The following is a 14,473-nucleotide window of genomic DNA, read 5'->3' as shown; positions in this document are numbered from 1 at the left end:
GAAAAGAGGAAAATCTCCTATTTTGTAGCATGTGTGTAATGATAATGATTAGCTATATTGGTTTCCTACAGGAACATTTGAAAAATGTTTTATTGTTAAAAATATATGCATTAATGTTCACAGTATTTTCTTTAATTAGTGTTACTTAAGTAGTCATGATTTTCTAAATTTAATTTTTTAAGGTTAAGAGGTGGTGTACTGTAGTAAGAATAATTTGTGCAGCCTTTTTTATTTTTATTAAAGAAAGTGACAAGTTTTCTTTATAGCATAGATTTTGGTTTGTTGTAATTTCTGGTGGTATTCATCTTTAAACTTTTCTGTTGGTGTTTGTGTATTCTTTTGATGAGTTTTGAATACTCACTGTTTTTTAAGTAATCTCTATGCCCTGTGTGAGACTTGTCCTCACGACCCCGAGATCAAGAGTTGCGTGCTCTACCAACTGAGCCAGCAAGGCACCACTGTTGGTGTTTATTTTCATTAAAATTTTTTTAAAAATTTATTTTTTACTAACAAAAGTGGGTTTATTCGAGAGTAACAGTAGCAGTCAAGGGCATACAAGCTACCACAGAACCATGGGCAAGATCTATGAGTATTTATTTTTAAACTTTTCTGTACTTTTCAGTTTTCTACAATGAAATTGTGTTACCTTTTTTAAAAACCCATACTGTTTGTATTTAAAACTTACATATGAGGGGTGCATGGGTGGCTCAGTCCGCTAAGTGTCTGACTTTTGGTTTTCAGCTCAGGTCATGATCTCACCGGGGTTTGAGCCCCCATCAGGCTCTGCACTGACAGCATGGAGCCTGCTTGGGATTCTCTCTCTCCCCCTCTCTCTGCACCTTCCCCTGCTTGCTTGCTCTCTTTCTCAAAATAAATAAATAAACATTAAAAAAAAAACCTTATATATGAGATACTTGAAAACAATACAGAAGAATATACAGCAAGATGTGAAAGCTACCCTTGATGTCCTTTTTGTTCCTGTTCCTTTTAAAATGTATAACTCTGTACGTAGTTGGTGTATATGTTTTTTCTGTGTATATACTTTCATACAAACATGTGTACATGTAAACATTAAGAATGTGACTATGCCATAAATTTTTATTTACTTTTTTTTTTTAGCAGTAGTATTTGAAGCTCTTTCCAAATTGGCTACATAGAATTCCATACTGAAATGTTTCAAGTTTTATTTACCTATCAGTTGTTGGGCACTGTTTTTTCATTTTTTCTGTATTATAGTCAGTCCTTTAAAGAGTATCTGTGTAATAACTTTTTGACACATATGGAAATGTTTTTGTAGGATATGTTCTCGTAAGTGAAATTGCAGATCAAAAGCATTTGATAGATATTACCAAACTGCCTTTTAAAAAGGCTGAGTAATTTTATATTCCTTCTGATAATTTATGTAACTGACCATTTCTGTGCATTTTCATAAATTATATTTTCAGAATTCCAATTTTTGACATTCTGATGGATGCAAATTAATTACCATTGCTTTATTTTGCCTTTTCTGGTTATGAGAGAGAAGAGAGCATTTAAATTTCTTTACTGGCCATTTGCATTTCTTCTGTGATTACATATTTTTCTAATCAAGAAGAGACTCTAGTTATTAAAAATAAGGAATGAATATAGTTTTACAACAGAAAAACTAGTTTTGTTCATTAAATCCCTATGGGATAATGGATATAAAATGGTTGGTTAATAAAATGATAAATTCATCTCAGTGTTTATATGAAGAAGCTAATTAGCTAAATGTTATTCTGTCTCAAATCTTTTTAGTTTAAGTAGAATTTCATCAGTGGACCTTTGCCTGTTAGTTAGCTGGGTATCAGTTATACAAAGTTAGCATTTATGGGCAGTTAGAGAATAGATGATAAACATGTGCTTTGCTCTTTTATTCATCAATTCATTAAATATCTTTTGATTCCTTATTACATACCAGACACAGTTCTAGGCACTGGGATGGAGTAATAAACAAGACAGTGGTGGAAGGGGGGAGGGAACATGATGTACTTATTTATTTTTCTGAGGAGAGGCTCACTGTGGTGTTGATAAATATATGGAGCCCTGAATGACAAGAAAGAGCAACTATGTGATGATCTCAGTATCCCAGAAAGAGAAAACAGTATTGCCAAGGTACCAGGAAGAAGCATAACTTTGAAGAATCATAAAAGAGACTAGTGACTGGGACCTAGTGAGTAAAGGAGAGTGTAATGAAGATGAGAGGCAGTTTGGGTCTTGTGGATCACAACAAAGATTTTTATTTTAATTTTAAATGCAGTGAGAAGCCATTGGAGAGTTTTAGGCAAAGGTGTGGTATAATCCAGTTTATATTTTTGATAGACATAGAATACAAGACAGTATGTCACAAGTATTATTCAGCAAATGGGGAGGTTACAGAGTTGGGACTTTAACTTGATCCATAAAGGCAAGTAAGAAATAAATGGAGGGGAAGGATGTAGTTTGATGTGGTAGCAATAAAGAACGCCTGGGTTTCAATTGGAAGACTTGGTATTCAGTATTGACTCTACTTCTTTATAGCTCTTGGCCTCTACATAAAATTTTTAACTCTCTTCTTAGTTTCTCTCATCTTTCTGTGTACTTTGGTTGCTGTGAAGAGCAAGTCAGACGAACAATGTTTATAAAAGTGTTTTGTAAACTGAGACATGCAATATGGTATGTTTGTTTACTCAGGAAAAGACTTATCATCTGTGTGGTATTATGCTAAGGACTGTGGAGTGATTAAACAAAAATGAATTATACCTGGTTTCTGCTGCTCAAAGAGGATATAGTCTAGTAGACAATGTGGTAAATACCTAAAATACAAAGTTAAGAATGGTAAACATCTTAAGAAAGATGCAGATAAAGCCCTATGGGGAGTTCAAAGAAAGAAGAGCTTTCTTCTTTCTTGGAGTTGGCGGTAAGGCTTTTAGAGTAAGAGCTCTTGAATGAGGCCTTGTAGGACTTCAGTAGAATATGGAGGGGAAGAGAATATTCTCAGTAGGTGAGTCTGTGAGTAAAGGCATGGCAATATTAGGCAGATTCAGAATGTGATAAGGAAAGGTAGTTTAGAATTAGATCATGCAGCACCTTAATATTAGGATAAGGAAGATGAATTCCATTCAATAGGAATATTCTCAGCAGGTGCTTAATTCTGCAAATATTTATTGACTATCTGCCATTGCCACATTGGTGCTAGTTAGGGCTATGAAGATACAGTTGATCTCAGTCTATTTGCGGAAGACAAATTATCTGTTATTCTAATGAGGCAGGATCATAGGACAAGGAACATCTCCAGCTCTCTGGCATAATGAGGGAAGGCTTTATAGAAGTATAGTAGACCTTTTGTTATGATATGAGGTATCTTTGTACTTACCAGGTACCAGAGATGAAGAGAGGAATATAAGAAAGGCATTCTGTGTTTTGGGATGGCTGGACGAGGTCTTTGTATGCAGTGCAAGGTTGTCTAGAGCTTTGTTACAGGGGTAACTGGAAGATTCAGGTGGTGGTATGGAGACTAAATTGGAAAGGATAGAGGTTTGAGGTGAGGAGTCTGGAAAGGAGGCTGTTAGACTGGGCGAAGTGAGAGGTGATGTAGGACCAAATGAGAAATAGTAGCTATGGGACAAAGAGCCTAGACAACTAGAGAGATGCTTAAGATGTACAATTGGCAGGACTTGCAGATCAGTTGGATATGGGAGAAGAGAGGAAAAGGACCATATGGAATATAGAATGATTTCTGGATCTTTGCTGTTTCAGAATTTCAGAATCTGCTATTGCCTGAGAAGAAAAGGGGTGGATTTGGAGAGGACTTAATAGTTTTATCTGTATTGTGTTGAAGGTTCTTGTAGGTTAGTTGGAAGTGGGAAGAAGGTCATCACACATGTTGATATTCCTCCCCCACCCCAAAGATAGGTCATTGTTCACCCTAGTAATTAATTTCAGTGAGGATACAAGCCAAATTATAGGGGTTTGAGGGGTGTATGTATGTAGAGAATTTGGTTGTAATTGGAAGCAGAGAAAAAGATAAAATACAAAAATACCATTGTTTGGTTTTTTTTATATGTATGTATTTATGTACGTATTTTTCTTGTTTGTTTTTAAAGATTTTAAAGATGAATTATTTAATCCTTGAAATAGTAAACGGACAGCAAAGGGTTGAAGTCACAAATAGTGGAATAGTCATGGAGGAGCCTAGAATAGTGCATCTCAAACTTTAGTGAGCATCTTGTTAAAATGCAGACTCTGAATCGGAAGGTCTGGGTTGGGGCTTGAGATACAGCATTTCTGACAAACTCCCAGATGAGGCTAATGCTGCTGGTTTGTGGCCCATACTCTTTGAAGTAAGATCTAGAGAGTATGGCATTGATAGCATTATAAAAGAGTTAGTCTTGGATAGGAAGAAGAACACCTCTATTCTGAGATCAGGTAAAATGTGAGGTAGATGGAGATACAGATTAAGCTTGTAGGTGGGAGCTATGCCTGATAATTTTTTTTATTTCTGCAAAATAGAAGTAAAACAATGTTAAGAAAAGACTTTGGAATGGTGTTAACTTGAAGACAGAAAGGTTTGGAATAAATTGTGAAGGTTTGGAATAGCTACTAAAAAGAGAAGGGAAATGAGTGAATTTGGAGCATTTAACATTCACTGAACAGTGAGGATTTGTTTGGTGATGGTGTCTGTAGAAATAATTGGAGTAGGGAGAGACTATATATGAAGATTTTTGAGATGATAAGGTACTCTCAGGGGAGATAATGAGGTCTGAAATAGAAAAGTGGCCTTGAGAATACAGAGGGGAGGATGTGGTAGGCTACATAATGGCCCACCCAAAGGTGTCCATGTGAACCTGTGAGTATACTTCCTTACACGGCCAAAGGGACTTTGCAGATGAGATTAAAATGAGCATCTTGAGATGGAGAGATTATCCTGGACTGTACACGTGGGTCCTCTGTAATCACAAGGGTCATTATAAAAGGAAGCAGGAGGGTCAGCAGAGTCAGAAAAGGCCATGTGAGGACAGAAACAGCAGAAGAGGAAATGTGATAAAGGAAGCAGAGGTCAGATTGTTGGAGGACCAAGAGCCAAGGAATGGACAGCCTTAAGAAGCTAGAAAAGGCAAGGAAACAGATTTTCCCAAGAGACTGCAAAAGGAACAAAGCCCTGGTGATGTGCTGATTTTTGCCCAATAAGACTGATTTTGGAATTTCAACCTTCAGGTACTGTAAGATAATAAATTTGTGTGGTTAAGCCATTAAATCTGGTAATTTGTTATAGCCACAATAGGAAACATGCATAGAAGTGTGGATGTAAGGGGATGCAGAGTTAGAACTGATAAAGTGAGGCAGTTGATGAGATGTGCTGTGGGCATCAGGTAACTGGGAAGATTTCTAGCCTGGATAAATGGGTGGAAAAGAGTGGTGAAATTAAAATTACAGGAGGAGATATTAGAGGAAGGTAGTCGCTTTGCATTAAGTATAGATTAGTTAGGGTAAAGGAAGATCTGAAACAGGAAGACGGATTTAAGAGGCTGCCCTAGTATTGTTAATAGTTACTTGAAAAAAATGAGAAAAAAAAAGTTAATTGAGCTGTTCCAATACCAGTACATGACAAATTACATAGGAATATTTAAAATTTTGACTGAGAAGGTAACAAAAGGGATGATTGAGAAAGGCAGGTTTTTGACTACTTCAGGTACTGTTTTTCATTTTAGAAGTCATTTTTTTTTACTAGTTTTATTAAGATATAATTGAGAAAATTATGTATTTAAAGTGTCATTGTGATGATTCGCTATGTGTATATATTGGGAAAGGATTCTCATATCATAATCAGGTTATGTAATACATCCATCACCTCATAGATTTAATTTTTTTGGTTAGAGTTCTCTAAGTTAATTTCAGTTATACAATATTATCAACGGTAGTCACCACGTTACACATTAGATCCTCAAACCTTATTAATCTTGTAACTGAAAGTTTTTATTGAGGTGCGTTCCTTCTATACTGTTTGTTTAGTTTTTATCATGCAAAGTTGTTGAATTTTGTCAAATGCTTTTTCTGCATCTGCTGAGATGATCCTGTGATTTTTATCCTTCATTTTGTTGATGTGGTATGTCACATTTATGGATTAGCATATGTTGGACCGTCCTTGCATGGGAAGCATTGTTATATCTTTTTTGGGAGGGTAATCAAGTTTTTGAAATGCGTATAGCTGCTGTTAGAATGTGAAATAAACAGGGTAGAAAAATTAAGCTAAAAAATGTTGAGAATAGTGGCTAATGTATCAGACATGAACATGTATAGAACATTTCTATCATTTTAGAAACTTCTTTTGGATAGTGGTTATATATTGTTTTATATAATGAGGAACTAGATATTATTATAGTAAAAATTTTAAGAGTTAGTGTTAGCATACCTGGACTCTTGGAGAGATTGTGTGATATAGTTGAGTGAATACTACACCATGCTCTTTCTCTAAGGAACACTAACCTAATTCACAATGAGCACTAACCAGTTGAGTTTCGGGATATCAAATTTTGATTCTGGTTCTGCTTTGTGTTGTATGAATTTGCAAGCCTTAGAAACATGGAAAGTTTTCTCAACTTCTTAAAGAGATACTACCATCTCTCAAAAACATTAAAAAGAGACAAACAGCTAATATGTATTCAGTGCGTAGAGATATTAGAAAAAACATTTTTAAAAAGAAGAAAAATCTTATCTTCAAAGAAAGACTTGCTATCTACCATCCATTTCGTTCTTTTGGTTAAGATACCATGATATCGTTCATTCTGTAGTCTTGAAGACGCACTTCTCTCTTACCCTCGTAACTTTGTATGGCTGAAGTATTAGATCATTTGTAAAAATGACTTAAACTTGAATTTTGTGTTTATATTTAATATTAGGTTCCCAAACCATGTTTGTTTCAGACCGTAAGCACTGAGAGAATGCATGTTTCCTAGGACATGAAGTTAAAAGGTTAAGGAACTTATGGGGCACCTGGGTGGCTCAGTCGGTATGATTTTGGCCCAGGTCGTGATCTTACCTTTTGTGAGATGGAGCCCCATGTCGGATTCTGTGCTGTGATAGCACAGAGCCTGCTTGGAATTTTCTCTGTCCCTCTCTGTTTGCCCCTCTCCAGCTTGAACTCATGCAGTCGGTCTGTCTGTTTGTCTCTCTCTCTTTTTCAAAATAAGTAAATAAACATTTTTTTAAGTTAAAAAATGAAAAGTTAAATTTTTGAAGAGAAATAGAATTAGAGAGGAATGGAGAGTATGTCCAGAAGAATTTAATTGATACAGAGATCAAAACATATAAAAACCTCATTTCTAAAATAACCCTTTTATTTTTTACTTTTTTAAAAAAAAATGTTTATTTTTGAGAGAGAGCATGCACAAGCAAGGAAGGAGTAGAGAGAGGGATATAGCAGTGAGCTGGATGGGAGCGCGAACTCACACATCTTGAGATCACGACCTGAGTCCAAGTGGGACGCTCAACCAACTGAGCCACCCAGGCACCTCCAATATATATATCCCTTTTATAGACCAGAAATTTTTAAGTCTTTGCTGATAATGCTTATCCAGATTCTATCCAGAAAAGAATAATTTAATAGGCCACGGGAGTTAATTGTATTAGGGTTTTACCTGATATCTTTGTCTCTTTTCTTAGGTAAAACTTAGTCATAAATCTCTCAGTTAAATATAATTTATGTGTTTGTATGAAATTGATGATCCGAATCTTGCTAGTGTAGGAAAGTTAATTTGAGGAAAGTTCTGTACTGTTACCTCTGATGAAATGATAGTCTCTTTGCTCTCTCCTGCTGTGTACCTTTCTGTTGCTTTAGAAGCATGGCATATGAGACTTGTTTTGAGGCCCAAGAGTTTAAAGGGAGAAGACATAAAAAATGTGGCTGTTTCATATTATGACACTGTTGGTTCCTGTATTAAAGTTATCTGAGATAGTTACCACTTTATATTTAGCAAAACAATTCCTCTCATATCCGTAAATAGTTGTAAGCTTATTGGTGATTTTAATGATTGGTGTATATGAATATTTAATGATAAGCAAGTGTTAGATTTAAGTATTTTCTAAACTGTGTTCCCATTAATCTAAAATAGTGTTGCATAAATACTTTATATAAAATATTGGGTTTGTATGAAACACAAGCTCGATGTTGAACAGCAGTTGGCCCTCAGTACATTTTGAAATGTTTTTGAAAGAGTGAGGGAGAAGTTTAATTTGTATTTGAGTTTATCCTAAACCTAATCATCATTTTATTTTCATATTAGAATTATAGAATGTTTCTAACGGTTTTCCTCCATACTTTACTAACATCAGATATAAACAGAGTTTCCAGTCCTTTCTTTTCTCTCTGCCCTATTTTAATTATGGGTTCTTAGGAGTTTCTTTGCTTTATTTACTCTCTCCCCATAGCTTCTACAAAATTTCAGCAAGAGTTCTCTCCTTCACAGTGTGTTAATTTTTTTTATTGTGTTAACCTAGCTACTTTTCAGTCAGAAGGTCTGGATTTAAAACCTGGCATACAAGGTAGATCAGGCAAGGTTCTGAAAGGAAACTGAATCCAACTGAGATGGTGCAAGAGACTTTCACGAAGGATTGCAGATAAAGGGGTGGATTAAGGGAACCCACAAGGGATGTTCCTGTAGTTACAGAGGGAAGCAAGGAAAATACAGTGTTTTTAGAGCCTGATGAGAGCTGTGGAGAGGGTGATAAGGGGACACAGCTTCTGTCAGAAAATGTGACCAAAAGGGAGGATGCTGGGAAGAAATAATCCGGCCTTCTCTGCCTTCTGATCTGCCGGTGACAGCCCTGAAACTCAGAAGGTGCATTTGTTGAGGTTAGCCTCCTTTGGCACAGAGTTGGATAGAAGAGTATTGGAGGAATAGGGTAGTGACAGTAAGTAATAACCAGTACAACTACTGATGAGTATGGGATTGATTTTAGGTAACATAATATTTTAGATTACATTTCTAATCTGTGAACTGTAGATACTTCACTAGGATTGATGTGAGCATTAAAATGAGACCTGGTAAACATGTCAGAGTACTATCATAGTGCCTTTGTCTTGTAGATACTTGTTTTTAGTTTTGATAAGGTGAGGATTTGAAAACTTCAGTTTCCTTTCACATGGTGCTGTGCTGCATTTGTTTTATAGGAATTTTGGTTGTCACTGTATTTTAAATATATATGATAGTTTTTGTATTTTCCAGTATTTTTTGAAAAGTGAATTGCAGTCATTATTGAGTAGTTACCAAGATTTAGAGACTGCTTTTACTTATTGCCCAATGACAGGCATTGTCTTTTTCACTCTTGCTGTAGACAGAGCACTACCGACTACTGAATTTGTGGGGTGAGGAAGCTTTACAGATGTAGAGATTAGACTTTGGTGAAAGATTGGTCAGACTTCACCCTGCTACTGCTACCATTGGTGTACCCTTGTTGTGTACTTCTCTTTTCTTTCTTTTTTTTTTTTTTTTAAAGCAGGAGGCTCCCAGGGACCTCAGAAAGACCTTTTTTTTTTTTTTTTAATGTTTTAAAATGTTTATTTAATTAGAGAGAGAGAGAGAGAGAGAGAAAGCATGGGGGGGGGGGCAGAGAGACAGAGACAGAATCTGAAGCAGACTCCAGGTTCCAGGCTGTGAGCTGTCAACACAGAGCCCAACACGGGGTCCAACTCACGAACCTGAAATCACGACCTGATCTGAAGTTGAACGCTCAACCGACTGAGCCATCCAGGCACCCCTGTACTTCTCTTTCCTTTCCTTTTCTTTCTTTTAATTATTTTTTAATCTTTATTTATTTTTGAGAGACAGAGTGTGAGCAGGGGAGGAGCAGAGAGAGAGGGAGACACAATCTGAAGCAGGCTCCAGGCCCCAAGCTGTCAGCCACAGCCCGACGCGGGGCTTAAACTCATGAACTGTGAGATCATGACCTGAGCTGAAGTCGGATGCTCAACCAACTGAACCACCCAGGCGCCCCTGTACTTCTCTTTTCTAAAGACAGCAGTGATGCTTCATCACACTTTTGTTCCTAATCCTTAGAGTATTTCTTCTACCAGAGATCTGCTTTCATCCAGTCTCACCTTTGAGCATTCATAGGCTAGACCAGGATGAAGACAGTCTATTTTCAGGAAAATTTTAGCTACCAAATAGATAATAATCTGCTTAAAAGCATTTTCTGTCTTTTAAAAAAGTCTCCCCCCAAAAAACTATTATGATTTTGAAATTTAATAAATTTGTATTTTATGTAACAGGGTTGAGTTAGTAGTTTTTGTAAATTTCAGACTGAACTTTTCTGAATTCCTGACTAAATCTTCATTATTTTCCACCAGACGTTCTGCCAAATCCCGAAGCAGAAGCCCATATTCCTCTAGGCATTCAAGATCTCGTAGCAGGCACAGGTTGTCTCGATCCAGAAGCCGTCACTCTAGCATTTCTCCTAGCACACTAACTCTGAAGAGTAGCCTGGCAGCCGAGTTGAACAAGAATAAAAAAGCACGGGCTGCAGAGGCAGCAAGAGCTGCAGAAGCCGCAAAAGCTGCAGAAGCAGCTAAGGCTGCTGAGGCTGCTGCCAAAGCTGCCAAAGCCTCCAACACTTCTACACCTACGAAGGGGAGCACGGAGACGGGTGCCGGTGCATCTCAAACAAACCATGTGAAGGATGTGAAGAAACTGAAAACAGAACACGCACCTTCTCCGTCAAGTGGTGGGACTTTAAAAAACGACAAGGCAAAAACAAAGCCACCTCTTCAGGTAACCAAGGTGGACAATAATTTGATTGTAGATAAAGCCGCCAAGAAAGCAGTTGTAGTTGGGAAGGAGAGTAAATCTGCTGCTACAAAGGACGAACCAGTATCTCTTAAAGAGAAAACCAAACCACTTACACCAAGTTTAGGAGCCAAGGAGAAGGAGCAACATGTGGCTTTAGTGACCTCTACGTTACCACCATTACCTTTGCCTCCCATGCTGCCTGAAGATAAAGATGCTGATAGGTAAGCGCAAAAAAGTTTTGTCACTAACAGTTTATTTTTATTATTTTGAAATTATTTTTTTACTGTTTATTTTTGAGAGAGAGAGAGAGAGAGAGAGAGAGCAAGAGCAAATGAGCGTGGGGGAGGGGTAAAGAGAGAGGGGATGGGGGAGACACAGAATGTGAAGCATTCTGTCAGCACAGAACCAGCCTCGGGGCTCGAACTCTCAAACCGCAAGTTAATGACCTGAGCTGAAGTCAGACGCTTAACTGACTGAGCCACCTAGGCGCCCTTGTCACTAACAGTTTAAAAAAAGAAATGTAAGTTTGGAGTGAGAAATTACCTGAAATGCCCCCCCCCCCATAAAAAGGTTATAAAAAAATCATAAGTAAGTAAACTTTTTATTATGTACACTTTAAAATGAAGCACACTGCTTGTAAGATGACAAAATATAGTTTATGCTAAGAATTCCAGGAAAAATTTGCTGTTGGGTTTGGAATACAATGTATATTTCCGATTGAGTTTGGGAATTAGAAATGCTAGTACTGTGTTTTCTTTGATTTAATATTCCTTAAATGACAGTATCAGAAACAGGACATTTATGAGAGACTCTGTCCTGGGTGATTAAAGCAGGTATATTCGTTATTTCTAGGTTTCTTCTGTGGCCTTATACATTTATCACTCTGGGTAGCTTTATGAATTTATTATTTTTTAGGCTTTTCTTGACCCTTTTAATTTTGTGCAATTGGAGATTCATTATGTATTACAGAGAACTCAATGTGGTTATGCTTTCCTTTAACATGTTTACAGATTCTTTTATGAATATTGGGGGTATGACTTTTTTTTGAAACATTTTATTTTTTAGAGGATGAAGATAAGAGTGTCTGTAAAGTAAATGTGGTTCTAAGAATATTTCTGAAACATATGCTAGGATAGAAGCATTATGCTACTGTGTAATGTCTGTCTGTTACACCACTTAACCTTTTTCATTTTTATTTTTATGGAGAAATTAGAGCTGTTTTTCCCTCATTTTCTGTTAAAAAGCAACTATATGAGCAGTTTTCCTAGCTGACATCTTTATAGAATTTGGAAACAAGTGGATGAGAATGCTGTGTGGGTAGGTCTTTCAAGTGCTCACTTTGGCTGGCATTATGAACATTTTATAATTTAAAACAAATCATAATTCCTGTGTTTTGTGTCCACTATAATGTCTTTTTTCTACAATCAAAAATGTTGCCAGGAGAACTCATCCAATATAATCAGGTATTCTCCAATTATACCACTCTAATTATGGTATTTACAGGTTTCACTATTCTCTAGGAACACTGAAGGTTCATAAACAGAGTAGTGATTTGTAATTTTGATGAGTTGTGGAATGGACTCTCCAGCAGAGAGGCATGAATGCAGAACTGAGTCACTTCATTAGTGAGAAAATAATCCATTTGCCAAGAATCTAGTAATTCTGGGCTGGTGAGACTGGTTATTCTCTATTTTTCATATATCCTATGGAGATAAATTTTTATTGGTGGTATTTTCAAGAATTCAAGATGCATGCAGGTGAATGCTTTAAAGCATTAATGCTTAATGCTTTAAGGAGGGTATTTTTTGTGCATCCTTTTTTTTTTTGACAATTGACTGATTTATTGAACAATAGAATCTAAGGTTCTGATCTCGGATGTGTACAATCCCCATTTAGCTTTGCATCTTTTATTTTTTATTTATTTATTTTTTTGATTTAACTTTATTTTTAATTTTTTAAAATTTACATCCAAACTGGTTAGTATATAGTGAAGCAATGATTTCAGTAGATTCCTTAATGCCCCTTACCCATTTAGCCCATCCCCCCTCCCACAACCCCTCCAGCAACCCTCAGTTTGTTCTCCATATTTATGAGTCTCTTTTGTTTTGTCCCCCTCCCTGTTTTTATATTATTTTTGTTTCCCTTCCCTTATGTTCATCTGTTTTGTCTCTTAAAGTCCTCATATGAGTGAAGTGATATGATTTTTGTCTTTCTCTGACTAATTTCACAGCATAATACCCTCAAGTTCCATCCACATAGTTGCAAATGGCAAGATTTCATTCTTTTTGATTGCTGAGTAATACTTCATTGTATACATATACCACATTTTCTTTATCCATTCATCCATCGATGGACATTTGGGCTGTTTCCATACTTTGGCTATTGTTGATAGTGCTGCTGTAAACATGGGGGCGCATGTGTCCCTTTGAAACAGCACACCTGTATCCCTTGGATAAATGCCTAGTAGTGCAATTGCTGGGTCATAGGGTAGTTCTGTTTTTAGTTGTTTGAGAAACCTCCATACTGTTTTCCATGTGCATCCATTTTTTTTTAACGTTTATTTATTTTTGAGACAGAGAGAGAGAGAGAGAGCATGAACAGGGGAGGGTCAGAGAAAGAGGGAGACACAGAATCTGAAACAGCCTCCAGGCTCTGAGCTGTCAGCACAGAACCCGATGCGGGGCTCGAACCTATGGACTGCGACATCATGACCTGAGCTGAAGTCGGACGCTTAACCGACTGAGCCACAGGCGCCCCAGTGTGCGTCCATTTTTAATGAGATGTTGGTATATGTCATGCTTATCATCAAAAATTTTTTTGACCTGTATTCTTTTTGGTCTCTTCTGCTTCTCTGTTCTTCTTTCTTTGAATATGTTTGCACATTTCATGGATATAGAAGTTTTTAAGACCCCTGGCTACTACTACTAACATGTGTGGCCACAGATCAATTCAACACCAGTCAGTCACTCTTCTTTTGATGCTCCATTGTCCTTGGTCAGTGGGAACTCCTTAAGCTGACTGTCTTGTCCTTTTGACATGACCTGTTTGGTTTTGAGTACTTCCTAGCCAAGTAATATCTTTTAGGGTTACTTTGAACTTTGCTTCTCCTTCAGACCCGGAATTTATTACTCTTTAAAAATCACAAGATAGACTGTTAACTATATACTTTCATATAATAAATTGTTTTGTTTTAAAGGAAATTAGGATTATACTATGCATAATACTCGACTTTTTTTTTCATTTAATATGTTGGAGATCATTCCATATTGGTATATGGATAGGTTCAATATTCCTGTCTATAGGAATGATAAATCATGCTCTTACTAGCTATTCTATTGGTTAAGGGATACTTAGATTTATAATAATTGTTTGTATCACACTCTTGTTATATTAATATTTTATGTACGTTTGAGCAATTTTTGTAGGATAGTTATAAGGTTGAAGTATACACATTTAAAATCTGATAAAAGCTGCCAAATTGTGTCTTAATAAGACTGTGTGCCAATTTATACAGTCTATAAAATATATGATCATTTAATTTTGCATTTTTCTGATTATTGAGATAGCATCTTTCTGAATACTTGTTGGCTATTTATTTTTTTCCAGTGAACTACTTGTTTATATCTTATGCTGGCTTTTCCTTAATACTGTTTTTCTTTTTTTTTTTCCTTATGTTAAAGATCTTGCCTTTC

General features: G+C 36.4%; 1 protein-coding gene across 2 annotated transcripts in view; it reads left to right on the top strand.

Annotated features, from left to right (window-relative positions):
• The window catches only part of CDK13 (cyclin dependent kinase 13), a 122,076-nt gene that overhangs the window by 15,409 nt on the left and 92,194 nt on the right, over positions 1–14,473 (top strand). For both annotated transcript variants that reach the window (XM_019451096.2, XM_019451093.2), the window contains exon 2: positions 10,343–11,002. In XM_019451096.2, coding sequence (XP_019306641.2) covers positions 10,343–11,002 — 660 coding nt within the window. The remainder of the gene's footprint in view (positions 1–10,342; positions 11,003–14,473) is intronic.

Source organism: Panthera pardus, unplaced genomic scaffold, assembly GCF_024362965.1.
Source record: "Panthera pardus isolate Hobbes unplaced genomic scaffold, ASM2436296v1 HiC_scaffold_8, whole genome shotgun sequence".
Taxonomy (NCBI): domain Eukaryota; kingdom Metazoa; phylum Chordata; class Mammalia; order Carnivora; family Felidae; genus Panthera; species Panthera pardus.
The sequence above is the reverse complement of the archived record's forward strand: the minus strand, read 5'-3'. Positions and strand labels throughout refer to the sequence as shown.